Source organism: Vipera ursinii, assembly GCF_947247035.1.
Source record: "Vipera ursinii genome assembly, chromosome: 1".
NCBI lineage: Eukaryota > Metazoa > Chordata > Lepidosauria > Squamata > Viperidae > Vipera > Vipera ursinii.
Genome location: NC_139512.1, coordinates 351,235,259 through 351,252,040, shown reverse-complemented (window position 1 = coordinate 351,252,040; position 16,782 = coordinate 351,235,259). Strand labels below are relative to the sequence as shown.

At 42.1% G+C, this 16,782-nt stretch overlaps 1 protein-coding gene across 3 annotated transcripts in view; it reads right to left on the bottom strand.

Moving 5' to 3' along the window:
- The window catches only part of ACACA (acetyl-CoA carboxylase alpha), a 284,404-nt gene that overhangs the window by 135,739 nt on the left and 131,883 nt on the right, over positions 1-16,782 (bottom strand). For all 3 annotated transcript variants that reach the window (XM_083379642.1, XM_083379643.1, XM_083379644.1), the window contains 3 exons: positions 9,603-9,626; positions 1,149-1,292; positions 159-255 (listed from right to left, as the gene is read on the bottom strand). In XM_083379642.1, the coding sequence (XP_083235768.1) occupies positions 159-255; positions 1,149-1,292; positions 9,603-9,626 (265 nt within the window). The remainder of the gene's footprint in view (positions 1-158; positions 256-1,148; positions 1,293-9,602; positions 9,627-16,782) is intronic.

The following is a 16,782-nucleotide window of genomic DNA, read 5'->3' as shown; positions in this document are numbered from 1 at the left end:
TATATTGCGAAAACCCAGAAAAGATACAGCTGCTTTAATGAACTGCATCCATATGCTTGCACACACCTTTTTCTCCACAGCTCTTTTAATTCACCCCTGTCCATTCAACTCAAGAAGCTGCCTCTACTGTCAAACCCAATCAGAACAGACTACTGTACCTTATCTTCATCATACAGGGATGGGTGTCCTGATTCTGGAAAGGTGGGACTTGGAGGTGGAGAGTCGCAAAAGCATCCCATAATCTCATCAAAAAGTCTGAAGCAGGACATAAGCAAAAGATCAACCATCATCAAAACATCAAATAGCAATCCAACATTTTAAGATATTCCCAGCATTCCATTTCATGGCCTCAAACCTGTCCCACCCATCTTCTTCTGGTTTCTCTGGTCCAAAATATCCTGCAATATTTCTTAAGGCAAAGCACAACATCAAAAGGTGTGACAAGTAAGAAGGGAGAAGAGTACGGGACAAAATTGCTTACCATTACAAGTGTTTCTCAATCTTGGTGGCTTTCAGAAGGACTTCAACTCCCAGAAGTCCTCAGCCAGCATTGCTGACTGGAGAATTCTGGGAGTTGAAGTCCAGACATCTTACAGCCTCCAAGGTTGAGAAACACTGAACTATATGATGACAAACTGCACAGGCCAGTGCCTTCCCTTACCCAGACAAAGCAGACAACTTCAAAGTTCAACCTAAAGGTGCTTTTTCAAAAGGCAACTGGACTTTCTTTGTTTTTACTTGAAGACGTTTCATTTCTCATCCAAGAAGCTTCTTCGGTTCTTCTTCAACTGGATGAGAAGCAAAACGTCTTCAAGGAAAAACCAAGAAAATCTAGCTGCCTTTTGAAAAAGCACCTTTGGGGCAACCATGACCTGGATGACTGAGAACCTCCAGAGACATTCAAAGTTAAGCCAACATCTCTTTCATAATATGTTCAACAGAGCTTTGCTCCAGATCCCTTCACCCTTATGCTATTCTGTCCTCCTCCCCTTCCAATCCTGCCTTCAAATTACCCTTTCTGATACCTAGCTCAACCTGGGGTTTGTACACTGCAGGAGGACACGACGTCAGACAGAAGAAGCTGAAAGCAGAAGTGTTGGAAAAACTAACCCATCCTGTCCCAGCTTTGGTACTCCTCCATTGCTTACCGGACGAAGTCTTCAAAGGTTCGGAAGGAAACCATGCCTCCCATGCGCTGGCAGGGTGGGGTGAAAGAATTGTCCAGGAGAACGTCGCTCACGCTGGCCACGTGGACCATCCCGTAATGGTTAAGGTTAGACGAGAAGGACATTCTAAATAGCAGGTTCAAATCACAGGACGTATTAGGAGACCAGCAGAAGACAGACAGGGCTCAAAAAGAAGGTCAGGAGAAACAAAAGAGCTCACAAAACTAGTTAGAGACTCTCTCTCACTCTCTCTCTCTTTGGAGGGGTGTGTGTCAGTAAAATAAAGGAGAAAACTTCACTTGGTTTGGCATAGAGAAGTTCAAAGAAACAAGCACACAAAAATAGGGTAGGAGTAGATTTAAGCTTACCACGATGTTGGCTCTAGCATTCCTAAAGAAACCATCTGCTGGTAATGACCTATAAAGCCCTAAATGGCTTGGGTCCGGGATATTTGAGGGAACACCTGCTGCCAGCATCAAGCTCCCTTCGTCCAGTGCGCTCCCACAGGGAGGGTCTTCTCAGGGTGCCGCGGGTAACACCCAGGGGTAGGGCCTTCTCAGTGGGTGCACCTGCCCTCTGGAACCAGCTGCCCGTGGAGCTCAGGACTACCCCTGACCTACGTTCATTCCGCCGAGACCTGAAGACTTGGCTCTTTGAGCTCTCTGACCCAGGCTGAGAATTTTAACTGGGTTTTATTTTCAGGGATAATTTAATCTTTTATTTGTCTTTTAACTTTGTATTTTGTATTGGTATGATTTTAAAATGCCCTGTAAACCGCCCTGAGTCCTTCGGGAAAGGGCGGTATATAAATCTAATAAAATCTAAATCTAATCTAAATCTGAATGGTTATTCAAAATTAAATTTACAGAGCGCAGGTTTCCAAGATTTACCCTTTGGTATGTTCAGACCCTGCCCTCATCCCACCCTCTTCTTCCTCAACTCTTGACAGGGCTGAATTCAAAACAAGAAAGGGCGAATTCTTCCACCAATTGGGAAACGGTTAGCTGTACTACAAAACCAAGAGGCCAAAGTTGCAATAATAGCTGCAACAGAATAGCACTAATGTGCTACTCAGTAACCTCCAACATTTTATGTGTGTGTGTGTGTGTGTGTGTGTGTGTGTGTGTGTGTGTGTGTGTGTGTGTGAATCCGGATAGTCAGTTGAGGAACCTGCTAACCAGGTTTTAAACAGCTTCAGTAGAACTGAAAATGACTTTCAAAGGAGCTTCAGTGGTCACCGAAACATCAAAGCAGATGAAAAGAGTGAGAATATTTGTGTTATACTTGTTATAACTTTTTTTTTAAAAGCTAGAAGGATTTCTGTGAACTAGAACAATGCATTGTGGCTTTGCCACTTAAGATCCTGAGCAAACACCCAAAAAGATCAGGAAAAGGATGCCAATGCCAATGGCTCTTAATACGTTACTTTGGCTATGCCTACAAGCCATTGCAATGGCTTGCAGGATGGATAGAGCATTTTAATCCCTCCCTACAGCTGGTACAAGTGGCTGGGCTGATAGACAAGGCTGTTTCACAGGGTTTGTTGACCACAACAAGCGGTTTGCCAATTTTCACACACACACCCCAAAAAAACCCCACAAGCTAACCATGGGCATATCAAAAGCCCATGGACGTACTATATGAAGAACTAGTCCTTCGTGGTAAGGAAAAGACTCCAATATGGTGGAAACACAGAACTCTTGATGGTCTCTGAGCTTGATGACTCAGAGCTTGCAAACTCCTTGGTGGCAGCTTGAAGACATCTCATTACCCAACTAGGCAACATCATCAGGATGAGGGAGTGTGGGGTTTGCTGTCTGTTTTTACTGTATGCAATAGTTTGCCCTGACAGTTTTTTTATATATATGTTCAAGTAAAAACAAAAATTACAGGGATTGAGCTTGGCCAGTAAAACAGTTGAGCAGCAACAGCAGAAATCATGGACTTTAATGTTGTATGCAAAGATTCGTACTGCCTTGCACAGGAGATCCCAACTCTAAAGAAGGAGAAATTTCCTGACTATGAGAGCTATTAGTTTCACTGTGGTTTTAGTCATGGTTAATATGTTTGCAGGCTATTATGAATCTGCAATTTTTGTTTCTGATGTTGTTGTGTGTTTTTTTTTAACTGTTGCAAGTCAGGAATGTGAGATGGGCTTGTGAATGTGAAACTGAGTCCTAGATAGGATGTTAGATTAATGACATCTGGATAAAGAGGTTAGACTTCTTTTACCGGTCTACTATAGAGAGCGTCCTCTCGTACTGTATTGTGGTTTTGGTATGCTGGCCTGACAGCTGCAGATAGGAAAGTATTACAGAGGGTGGTGAGCACAGCACAGACATCGTGGGCTGTCCCCTGACACCACTGGATGACCTCACCAGGGCCCACTGCCTTGGAGGAGTGAGGAAAATTCTCAGGGATGACTCACACCCTGGTCGGTACCTCTTTACTCTCCTACCATCAGGTAGGAGATACAGGAGTATAGCCAGCCGTACCAACAGGTTGAAGAACAGCTTTTATCCATGGGCTGTCAGGCTCTTGAGCGGGAAATAACTTTATGTATGATTGATTTGTGAGGCTGGTGTGTTGTGTGCAATTAGCACATGGTGTTAACAAGATGGTGGGTTTGTTGTCACTGTGAGTTGTAGTGGCGGGGGGAGGCATAAAGGGAGGCTCAGCCAATCTCATTTTGACAATAAAGGTTCATTCATTCATTAAGTCTTCTAAAGGTCACTAGCATTCTAAGATTAGAAATTTTCACCAAGATTTTCAAGCCGCAAGGAAATACTTTAGACTATTCAAATTTGGGGATGGGGAGAGAGGCTGTTGCTTTCATTTTCCTCTTTATGTAATGCCTCCCATATATTGTGGCGTTTAAAAAGTAATTATCCTAGTGAATAGATGGGGACTTCAGAGTTTGATCTCTTGAGTTTTGGATATGTAAAAAGCATTCACATTTGTTTGTTGGAATGTACTGAGCTGGATTTGGTCCCCGTGGCTAGTAATTATTTATTTATTTCTACCACTTCTACCTTTTTTTTTAAAAAAAAAATTTTTTAATCTGAGCCAGTCTTTAAAAGGTCAGGAATTTAATAATAATTTTAATTCCAGGAGGCTGGATTTTCAGTCTGCAGCCCTGCAGATTCTTAAGTCTGCTTTTCTGAAATAATTGTTACCTGCTGAAATTAAAAGAGAGCAAAATTGGTTACGAGCTAATCTAAGATTCGTGGCTTTGCAGAGAACTCTGTCAGCGGCACTACTCTGAGCAAGAATCCCATTAGCCCCTTGGCATCTGAAAAGGGCTTTCAAGCATTTTGCCTCGCAGAACTGTAACATTTCCAGCGAGGTAGATCCTAAACCCATTCTGCAGATGGCAGTACTGAGGCTGAGTGAAAACAAACAAAACAAAAGAAAATCCATAACTGGTGGAATTTGCTAAAATAATTTGATCCATAGAAGGCAGAAGTGAAATTTTCACTAAAGGCTATCTTAACTTGTAATTCGACCTCACACTTTGTGAGTCCAGCAGCATCAGGACCCTGATTTTGACAACAGCTGGTAGCGAATTTCATCCAGAATTATAGAGTTGTTGAAGTCTGAGGTATCTTACCCAATTCAGTTCTTTCAGCTAATTAAAACTTTCATAGTTTTAATTCCAACTTAATTTCTGCGGACCTCGCCCCATGTAGTTTTTTTTTTCATTTTGTTCGTTCAAATTTGTAATTTTTGTTTGACGAATAAATAATTAAAATGAAAATAGCGTAGTCTAAAAGAAGCTCGGGGGGGGCATTCCTCTCTCCTGTTCCACTATTTTTTTAAAAAAAAACCCACATACGTTGCAGAATAATTTATATCTTGACTATTCCCAAACTCTTTACATTTTCAACAGTGAGGCTATACATTGCCCTGGCAGACAGAAGCAGATGATAAACAGATAGGATTAGCCTTTGCAAATTAAGAACACACATATACACAAACGCCCACGTACACAGAGAGAGCTACTTTAGTTTCTGAAGACATAGTATATTTTCTCTGAACAAAGGCCATGGATATACATCAACAGAAATATACAACAACATGCTGAAGTATGTTTAGAAATCGCTAAGAATGGTATTGTCCACTGTGCCAGCTGGGCATAACCTTTATGCTAGATTTCAATGCCCTTACATCAGCATCAATAGACCAGGCTCAGAAATGTTCCAAGTTAAGCTTTTTCCAAAATACAGGTAGTCCTCGACTTACAACCATTCATTTAGTGACTCTTCGAAATTACAACAGCACTGAAAAAAGTGACTTATGACCGTTTTTCACACTTACCATTGCGGCATCTCCAGGGTCATGTGATAAAAATTCAGTTGCTGGGCAACTGACATTTAATTTATGACCGTTGCAGTGTCCCGGGGTCATGTGATCACCATTTCTGACTTTCCCAGCTGGCTTCCGACAAGTGAAGTCATTGGAGGAAGTCAGATTTGTTTAACGACTGCACGATTCACTTCACGATTGCACTGATTTGCTTAACACCGTGGCAAAAAAGCTCATAAAATGGGGGGCAACTCACTTAACGGCTGCCTTGCTTAGCAACAGAAATTTGGGGTTGTTAGTTGAGGACTACCTGTAGGCAATAATCTTACCCACATTGTGAATTGGCGTTAAAACAGGTGTGTGAGATGTCATTGTGAGCATCTATCTAAAAGCCATTCATAGCAGGGGTCTTCAAACTTGGCCCTTTTATGACATGGACTTCAACTCCCAGAATTCCTCAGCCAGGCATGCTGGCTGATGAATTCTGGGAGTTGAAGTCCACAAGTCAAAAAAGGGCCAAATTTGAAGACCCCTGATCTAGAGGCTGTATTTATGCAACACACCTGACCAGTTCATAAGAATAGCAGTCACAGAACCATGCTGAATTTGGTTCGTGTTAAATTAGTTTGGTTGTATGCATGTATAACCCTGTGTGTTCATTTGCTAGCCATTTTGTTGGTCCAACACAACCCAGGAGTCACTGTGGGGCTCCTAAGGATACAAATATTATAAATGGGAGTCGAGCCTGGAATAAAACAGCTTCTCATATTCCAGGGACATTTGGAGAGTTGGTCAAATGGGACAAGATGGCCGGCCAGTCTAAGCCCCACCCCTTTTTAACAAGGAATGCACATTAAAGGAGGCGGGGTTTGAATTGTGCCATTGCACCGCCATCTTGAATTTTTTTTATCATCCCCATGGACACCCTTACATAGCATATTTCTTCTTCAACCATGGGCTTTGGATGATCCCATCACTTCTCCAATGGAGAGCAACGTCCTGGTACTGAGAAACAACTGCTAGATGACTGCTACTGGCTCATCGTGGAAGTACTCATGAGTCAACATCTGGAATCCAACTGATGGCTCACCTTGACTTACATCTACCCCTCTCCTCATCTCTCTCCTACATCATGACCAGCTGAAATGGTTGATTCAACAGTGTGGCATTGCAAATGCTGGTTGATACCCTGTAGCACTAGAGATCTTTCACAATATCTGGTGAACATTTTGATTCAGAAGAAACCCATTCCACACACCAGTCCTTGGTCAGCAACTTGTGGTAAATATGACCTAACACAACAGCAGCCTAACCCTTGCTGATTTGTTGAAAATATCTCTTTGTTTGTGGCAGGGGTCTCCCAACGTGACAACTTTAAGACTTGTGGACTTCAACACCCACCAAGTCTTAAAGTTGCCAAGTTTGGAGACCCCTGGTCAATAGCAAGTGAATTGCCAGACAGCAAGGTGGTTGAGTGCATGCACGTATGTGAACCCAGAACCTACCCCTGGGTCCTTCAATAGTGACATCAATTGATGTTACAGGATGAGTTCCTCACAAAATACAAAGCAGAAGATTGTGGTCCAAAGTTTCAAATACCTCTACAGAAAAAAAGCCGTCACTTCTCTACCAGGGAGGAAACTGCAACGACTGAATGCTCTGTTGTGTGGATAAAAAAAATCCCTACCTGTGAAAATCTAACCTGTTGGGTGGTTAAGGGGAAAAAAAAAGACTTGTCCAGGGCGTGCTAACTTGTGGAAGTGTGGCATATTTCCTTCTGACACGGAAATAAATTCTGTCGTGTCAAGTCTTCTATCTCCTGCCTACAAATGGTGCAGTGATTACTACTTTAGAGAGAAACAGGCCAGAATATCGAATGAGCCCACTGAGTTCCCGCTTATCTCTATCCCACCCCCTCCAATTTGCCTTTAGCCATATTTGCAAAATTGCATTTTAAAGGAAAGAAACAACACGGGGGAAAGAAAACACAGTTCTGGAAGACGGCTGAGCAAATACATTCTCTTTCAAGCGAGAGGCTGTACGTCTTTCCTGACAAATGACTATATAATAATTAGTTCTCAGCCAAGCAGTTTCCACCCACCCTCCTCCCTGAACAGCCCTAGTGAATGGTTGGCATTTTAAAAAAAAAGTTAATTTAAGGCAGATGAAAATGATCTCTGCCAAGGCATTCAAACTGGAGAGAATACACCCTTCAGCCAACTGGAGATTTAACAAGTCGGAGAAACAAAGCTACCTCTAGAAGCCATTGCCTGGACCGTCCCCATCCAAAAACCATTTTCACACCCGATGGTCTAGATCAGGGTTCTTAATTAATTCTTAATTCCACAGATCTCTTTGATGTCTACAGATAGGAGTTTAGGAGCCCTCTGAACTTGGTTGAGGAAAACGTTACAACTATATTTTCATTAAATTTAGTTTTTCAGTCGGCAACCCGTGTAGGCAGCTCAATAAGGCATGACCTCTAACTCTCCAAAAAAAAGTTCCCGTTGTCTTCAATAAATCTCTCCGTCTAAAGTAATTTGAGGCTGTTCGTTTTTATTAATTAATTTTTTTATGCCACCCATCTCCCTTACAAGGTGACTCAGGCTGGCTTACAAGCTCTTCTTTTTAAAATATTTTGGATAGCCGAATCTGAGCCATGGACTTTGGAGCATGATCCGCATTTTATCTCGTGTATTCAAATAATATTTGGGCTTTCGTAGCTTGCGCCAGACTTTCAAAGGGATCTGTAGCCCAAAAGGATTTTAAAAACCCTGCTCTAGGGTCCTTCTTGCCAATGGCTAAGTTGGAGGCGTCTTCTGTTTGTTTCCCCTGCTGTAGAAGGGTGAGTAGCTAGTCTTCAAACCCACTCTGCCCGTTCTTGGCCGCGATCCAATAAAATCAATTTCATTTCTTTAGGAACTGGGTAATTAAGCACCAAGCAAAGGGTTCCCCGCCCTCCTATCTCCCAGTGTTTTAATTCAAAAACTTTGGAAGTCTTCTCTTCCCCTGGGCATTTTTGAAAAAACGGGAGTTGGCCTTTGTCAGAGAGAAGCTAATGGCCACTTTCTCAGAGAAGGCCAGGTGAGCAAAGACACAGCATCCCTTCTACTCACAGGTGAGCAAACACCGACAAGGATATTTTGCTAATCTCTTTCCTATTAAAAAAAAAGATTTAAGATATAGAGAAATGAAAAGGTTAAGGATCCTGCGTTCAGAACCTTCCCCAGCTGGGAAATTTGACCTTCGCAAATTTGGGATATGGGTCAATGTCTGGAAAATCTGGACGTTGTGCAGGTAGTCCTCGACTTACAACAGTTCGTTTAGTGACCATTCGAAGTTACCACAGCACGGAAAATGTGACTTAGGACCATTTTTTCACTTGCAGCATCCCAATAGTCACGTGAAATAAAATTTGGACGCTTGGCCATTGGTTCATTTTGATGACGGTTGCGGCGTTTCCGGGGTCACGTGATCCCCTTTGGCGACCTTCCGACAAGCAAAGTCAACGAGGAAGCCGCATTCGCTAAACAACCGTGATATTAACGTCACAACCGCAGCGATCACGTAACAGTTGTGACCAGGAAGGTTGGGAAATAGGGCAAAACTCACCTAACAACTGTCTCACTTAGCAAGAAAAATTGGGGGCACAATTGTGACCGTAAGTCGAGGATTACCTGTATACTTGGAATACCAACTCTGTTTTAAATCCCAATTGGTGGGTTGGCCAGCTGGGATCCACCTTTGCTACCCAAGGAAAAAGGAAAGGAGAAAGGAAACCGACCAGTTTTTGCTTCAAGATCTGGAACAAGTTTTTAAGGCAGGTAAGACAAGTCTTGAGCTCTGGTGAAGCAATTTTTATAGCATGCCAAAAGAAAGGGTAAAGAGAAGAACAAAGACAGTAACATTCAAAGAGGAACAGAGGAAAACATAAAAACAAAACGCTGAAAATAAGGATTAGAGATTGGTATAGTTTTGAGTGGGAGCCAGATTCCAAAAAAAAGAAAAACTAAATAAAAAAGTTAGGTTGTTAAAGAACCCTTTTTTTAAATAAAAAAATTGTGTTAAAACTACACATTCTTCTGACAACTAGCTACTTTTTAAAAGAGCTAAAAAGGAGAATTACTGTACCTGTTGAGCGTGGGAATGTTCCCTCTGTAATTAAACAACCACAGTTAGTTAAAGATTGGTTAGTGGAAGCCATCATTAAAATGAATAAATCAATAATTTTTTAAAAAAAAATAATCAGAACTGTCATTCAAGCCAGTGTGCAAAGCAGAAGCTGTAAGAATTACATTTGTAGAGGTGGAAAATAAAATAAACATATTTATTTTCTGGCAGCACCCATGGGACATAGGAAAGAAGGGCTTATCCATTGGTATCATGAAACATGAATAAAAAAAAATCAACTCCAAAAGGTGCTTTAGAAAACCATTTTCTTCTTTCTTGACACTTTTTAAACTATGAAGTTCTTCCTCAAGACAACTGCATATAAAAATTATACAAAAATTAACTGCATTTAATTCTTGGGGGGAAAATTCTTTCCACATTTATTACTCTTGCAAATTGTATAGCCACTTACTCAGAAATAAGTTATACTTGAAATCGATGGGGAACATTACCAAGCTATAGGACATTTTGCCCTTTTAACGTTAAATAAAGCAGAATTAACTGAAAACCAGCTTTTGAAGATGGGTAGCAAGGCATTAAGGCATTGTAACTCTTTGTAAGATTACTAATATAGCACAAAGTGTATTATGGGCACAACACGGCCGCTGTCTCCACTGAATCCGCTGTGAATGTTTGGGGGGAAGGGGAGAATATTTCAGGGTCCTGAGGAAAGCAAATTTAACTTTCTACACCATCTATGGATCTAGTTCCTCTTTTTTATCTCAGTGTAAATTATATTTCAGGCAAAAAGAACAACTATCTAGATATAGTATGCGTTCCTGTAGGAGGAGTGTCAGAATCTGCAGTGGAGTCAAAAGAGGAATCAGTCTAGAGAGTCTACATAGTCACAAACATTTGTCCAACCCCTCTTGAATTCCATTAAACATTAAAGGTAAAGGTTCCCCTGCACATGCGTGCTAGTCGTTTCCAACTCTAGGGGCCGGTGCTCATCTCCGTTTCAAAGCCGAAGAGCCAGTGCTTGTCCGAGGACGTCTCCGTGGTCATGCGGCCGGCATGACTAGACGCCAAAGGCGCACGGAGCGCTGTTACCTTCCCAGGCGCTCACTCTGTTACGCGGCACTCGGGATTCGACCCGCCAAACTGCCGACCTTCTGATCGACAAGCTCAGCGTCCTAACCCACTGAGCCACCGCGTCTCCCATTAAACATTATCTAGCACCAAAATAGTGCTAACCATTAGTTGACTAGATTCCTGTGCATAGGGATGAGCAATGAATCAGTTTGATTCCAATTAACTTGTAGCCTTTATCTTTCACGCCTGAAGTTCCGATGGACATCACTTGGGAGTGAATATCCCAATGTAGTGAGTTTCATATAGCACATCAAAAAAAAAGCATCATCATAAAAGAAAAAAGAAGTGAGTCTATGACCACAAGAAATGACGTCACTTCCCTTAGCCCCCTACTGAACCCCACTGCCAGAGTACATTATTTAATTATATTCCTTCGCCAATTTTTTTTCAGCCAGGATGAACAGAAGCAAGTCAAATTTTATTACCTAACTGGTAGCATAAACATTACAGAGAATTTGCTGCTGACGGGAGTTCCAAAAGTGCTTTTCAAAAGGAAAATGATTTCTTTGGGGTTTTTTTTTCCCTGGAAAATGTTTTGCTTCTCATACAAGAAGCTTCTGGATGAGAAGCAAAATATTGTCAAGGAAAAAAAAACCCCAAGAAAGTCCAGTTGCTTTTTGAAAAGCACCTTTGGGACAACGGTGAACCTGGATGATTGAGTTATCTGCTGAAGGGAATTGATACTCAGCAAATTTAAACCTGGGTACAATTCTGGAATTTGGCCCCCATCTTAAAAATGCGTTATACTGAGAAAACTGTCAGTAGATAGGACTCGGCAAATGGTGGCTGGCTAGTAGCATTAAGCAAAGCCTGAAGATATACGGTAGATAGATTGATAGACTGAAGTGAACTGGATGATGCAAACATCTTCATCCCTATCCCACCAGGCTCAAGGTTGACTCAGCCTTCCATCCTTCCGAGGTAGGTAAAATGAGGACCCAGATTGTTGGGGGCAATTAAGCTGACTTTGTAATAATGCCGCTTGGGGGGTGTATGAAAGCCCTAATAAGCAGGCATATACATAGAATGAAGGCTACTGCTAAGCTTGTAAGCCGCCCTGAGTCTTCGGAGAAGGGCGGGATATAAATGGAATTAAAATAAAAATAAATAAAATATTTTTTTAAAAAAACAACAACACTGTACTTCAGCTTATCAATGCAGTCCTTCACGTATTAGACAGAAGTTGTCCTTAGTTTGAGGCACGTTTATATTAAACAGGGAAACCATTTCTCCATTGCTTATAATTTACAGGACTCCAAATGTGCTCAGGTTTGGCTAAACTGTGACTGTATATATTGTATTATCAATCGCTATACACAAACAAGAATAAAATGGAATATGGGAACACTCGTTCAGGGTTGAAAGCTCAACCAGAGCTCGGCTTATTTTTATTTTATTTTATTATTTTAATTCCATTTATATCCCGCCCTTCTCCGAAGACTCAGGGTGGCTTACAAGCTTAGCAGTAGCCTTCATATATGCCTGCTTCTTAGGGCTTTCACACACACACCCAAGCGGCATTATTACAAAGTCAGCTTAATTGCCCCCAACAATCTGGGTCCTTAAATTCTTTTAAATTTAACTGGTTCTTTCACAGGTTCTTCCAGGAATGGGGGCAGGAGATATAAATAATTCACTGAGCACATGGATGGACATAATTTTTTTCACCTGCAGCTCGTGATTAGGAAGGGTAGAAGCTGCATTATTAAAATGCCCTCTCTCTCTCTCTCTCTCTCTCTCTCTCTCTCTCTCTCTCGTTCTCCCTCTCTCTCCCCCTCTCTCTTCCTCTTTCTCTCTTCCCCATTCTCTTCCTCCCTTCCCCTTTTTCTTCCTCTCTCTCTCATCCTCTCTCTATCCCTGTCTCTCCATTTCTCTCTCCCCCTCTTCCTCTCTCCCCCTCTTTTTTCCTCTCGCCTTCTCTCTCTTCCCTTCCTCTCTTCCCCCTCTTTCCTCCTTTCTTCCTCTCTCTCCCCCTCTTCCTCTTTCTTTTCCTCTCTTCCCCTCTTTCTTCCTCCCCCTTTTCCCTTTCTCTCTTTTCCTTTCTAAACTTTTCTTCCCACCTCTCTCTCTCTCTCTCTCTCTCTCTCTCTCTCTCTCTCTCTCTCTCTCTCTCTCTCTCTCTCCTTCTGTGTGTAAAGTAGGAGTCCCAGGTTGCACATTTATATAACATTTTACCTGAATTAAGCTCAACTGCCCTTATATCTCCATAAACCTCTGTGTTTATTGATTTGTTTACTTAGATTTGGATGGTGAGCATGCACAGTGAAAAGCAGCCATTTTTGTTTTCTTTTTAAAGATTCCATGAGGCAGAATATTCCTGAAACATTCCTTGGAGTGCCCACACATCTCTACAGGTACTCCTCGACTTACAACAGTTTGCTTAATGGCAGTTCAAAGCTACAATGGCACTGAAAACAGAGACCTATGGCCGTTTTGCAGACTTACAACCATTGCAGCATCCCCATGGTCACATGATCAAAATTTAGATGCTTGGCAACCGGCTTGTATTTATGACGGTTGCAGCGTCCTGGGGTCACGTGACCCCCTTTTTGCGACCTTCCGGCGAGCAAAGTTAATGGGGAAGCCAGATTCACTTAACAACCGCGTGACTAACTTAACAACTGCAGTGACTCAATTAATTACTGTGGCAAGAACAGTCCTGAAATGGAGCAGAATTCACTTAACCCCCGCCTCGCTTAGCAACAGAAATTCTAGTTTCATTTGTGGTTGTAAGTCAAGGACTACCTGTATCTTTCTCATGGTATTCGATATCAGTGGACATTTGCCGTCGTTTATATTCATCCCATGAAGTCAATGACCAGTCAACAGGAGCGTGGGGGGGAAGCCTGAACTCCCCCCGAAGGAACTTTTGAGATGATATTTCAACTGATTCACTTTTATTGCCTTGAATGAAAAGGACGGGCCCATCCGGTTATATGGACTGTGTCATATAAAACACCGAACCGTATTTTCCAGGAGGCAAATTTAATGGCAGCATTGTTCAAAATAAAATCTTCCCTAGGCCTACGCGTCTTTTTAGATTTCCCTGTAATAGGGGGCCATAAGAAGAACAGAATATCGGAGTTGGAAGGAACGTTGGAGGTCTTCTAGACCGGGGTCGGCAACCTTGGCTCTTTTATGACTCGCGGACTTCAACTCCCAGAATTCCCGAGCCAGCTATGCTGGCTCGGGAATTCTGGGAGTTGAAGTCCGCGAGTCATAAAAGAGCCAAGGTTGCCGACCCCTGTTCTAGACCAAACCCCTGTTCAAGTAGGAGACCCTATGACATTCGCACAGAGAAAGACCCATACGTTGTACCAGAATACCATTTTTAATTCTGGGAATGAGGGAACTGTTCATGATCCTTCTCCCTCCGGAATAGCATTTCTTTATAAACATATGGAAGGCATCCAAAATAACTACTTAATTTGATCAAAATTAATTTTAGTGTAGATGCAATAAGTCTTTTTGGATTCGCCGGACAGCGTGATCCTTCTTATCAGTCTCTGGTTTTAATGCCTGATTTTGCAGCTCCATACAGTTCCTAAAGCTGTCGTTCAATTGTAATACAGGTAGTCCTCGACTTACAACCAGTTGCTTAGCAACCATTTGAAGTTACGATGGATCCCTCCCCTCCCCCCAAAGTTACTTACGACCTTTTGGTTCTGAAGTTCTGACATCATCCTCAACCGTAATCCATGACTGCATTTTGGGTGCTTGGCAACTGGCTGGCATTTATAGTTGTTTGTAGCATCCCTAGTCATGTGACCACAAGTTAAGGTTTTTTGGTATTTTTTAACAGAAACCAGTGTTTACTTCTGTTTGATGACCCACTTTATGACCATCACGACTTATGACCATCATTGCCGGGCTCAATTAAGGTCATAGGTTGAGGACTACATGTATGGAATAATAAATGTTAGTCTTTAAGGTGCCCCAAGACTTTGCTGCAATTTGTCATATGACAGAAAGCAGAACGTGATTGAATACATATAGAATAAAATAGCTTGTCTTTATTTGGCTAGGTTTAAATTTAAATTAAATTGGGTTTTAGTTCTACCTCTGCCCGCTTCTTTCTTCTTACCAGGTTTGCTTTCCGCAACCTGCTATTCAAAACTGGGATCACGAGTCAGACAGATGTGCAGTCTTGCACAATCCCCAGGGTAACGACATTCCCACTGTGTGTAGAGTGTGTAGTGGTCTCTTTGTTTAGAAGTCACATTAAAATTGGACGAGAGGAGCTGTTTGTGATTTTTTTTTTGTATTTTTGCAAATTCATTGTGTGATTCTTATTTTGGATATGAGAATCTATTTGTAGGAAAGGATGAGCCTTTGTACCACTACATGCAATAATACAGATGCCCAGTTGCAGAGAACACTTCTGTAACTGATACAATAGACCGTGTAGACCAGGGGTGTCCAATCTTGACAACTTCAAGACTTGTTGAAAGTCCGTGGGTCTTAAATTTGAACACCCCTGCTGTAGACCATGAAAAAACTTTACATTATTTATTTTTTATTTATTTTATTTTAATTCCATTTATATCCCGCCCTTCTCCAAAGACTCAGGGCGGCTTACAAGCTTAGCAGTAGCCTTCATTCTATGTATATGCCTGCTTATTAGGGCTTTCACACACACCCCAAGCGGCATTATTACAAAGTCAGCTTAATTGTCCCCAACAATCTGGGTCCTCATTTTACCTACCTCGGAAGGATGGAAGGCTGAGTCAACCTTGAGCCTGGTGGGACTCGAACCTGCACTAATTGCAGGCAGCTGGTGTTACTTAAGGAGGCATTAGCCCACTGCTCCACCAAGGCTCTTGTTAGATTCCACCAATCTAATATTCCCCAAATTACAAGGGCTGCAACTCCAGGAATTCTCACCAAGCCTGGCTGTTGGGAAGCATGGGACTTGTGATCCCAAGCAAATGTTTTAGATGGGGGAAGGCTAAGATTACATTGCATTACATCTCTGTAGTTGATAGAGAACACAACTCGCTTTCTGAGAAGTCGAAACAAAACCAGAAATCTGGACAACAACAAAAGACAAATGGAGGCAGAACAAAATGGAAACACACTTGCCGATACAGCCTGGACAAAGATCCTTGTTAAATGCATTAGATTTTTTTTTATCCTGCCTTTATTACTTTATACAGGTAGTCCTCGACTTAGAACAATTTGTTTAGCATCCGTTCGAAGTACAATGGCACTGTAAAGAGTGACTTAAGATCATTTTTTCACACTGCAGCATCCTCACGCTCATGTGATCAGAATTCATACTTATGAATTTTAAATATGAATATGACTCATATTTATGACAGTTGCAGTGTCTTGGGGTCACGTGATCCCCTTTTGCGACCTTCTGACAAGCCAAGTCAATGGGGAAGCCAGATTCACTTAACAACGGTGTTACTGACTTAACAACCGCACTGATTCACTTAACTCTTGTGGGAAGGAAGGTTGTCAAATGGGGCAAAACTCACTTCACAGCTGTCTCGCTTAGCAACAGGAAGTGTGGGCTCAATTGTGGTCATGAGTCAAGGACTACCTGTAAGTAACTCAAGAAAGCAAACCTATTTAATATTGCTTCCTTCTCCTATTTGCTAACACTTTGGATATCTCCAAAGGCCTCCGTGTGAAATGAGCACAGGCCTCCATTGCTCTTTCTGCTCTGAGGTGTAAGTTTTAAAATAATGAACTCACCCCAGCCTCCCCACAGAAGGGGGACATCATTTGAGTATCATTTGCAACACAGCTAGGATAGCAAATGGACAATCTTTTCAGAAGAACCAGCAGCGTGGAAAGAATTGGTGATTGGGAGGCTGCACAGTTGGAGTGTGTACGGTCCAGGGTGTCTCCAGAGCACGTCCGGATGTAATTTACGCTGTTCAGGCACCAGGTGCAGTTAAGATTTGCTCCTGGTCATGAGTAGGGAAGCGGGAGAATATGCTAACAGAGGGATGGAAGAGGTAGAGTACAGTAGTCCTTCCAGAATCTCAACCCAAGTGACAGGAAAACTACTTCTCCGTATTAATAAAAGTGCCGGTCC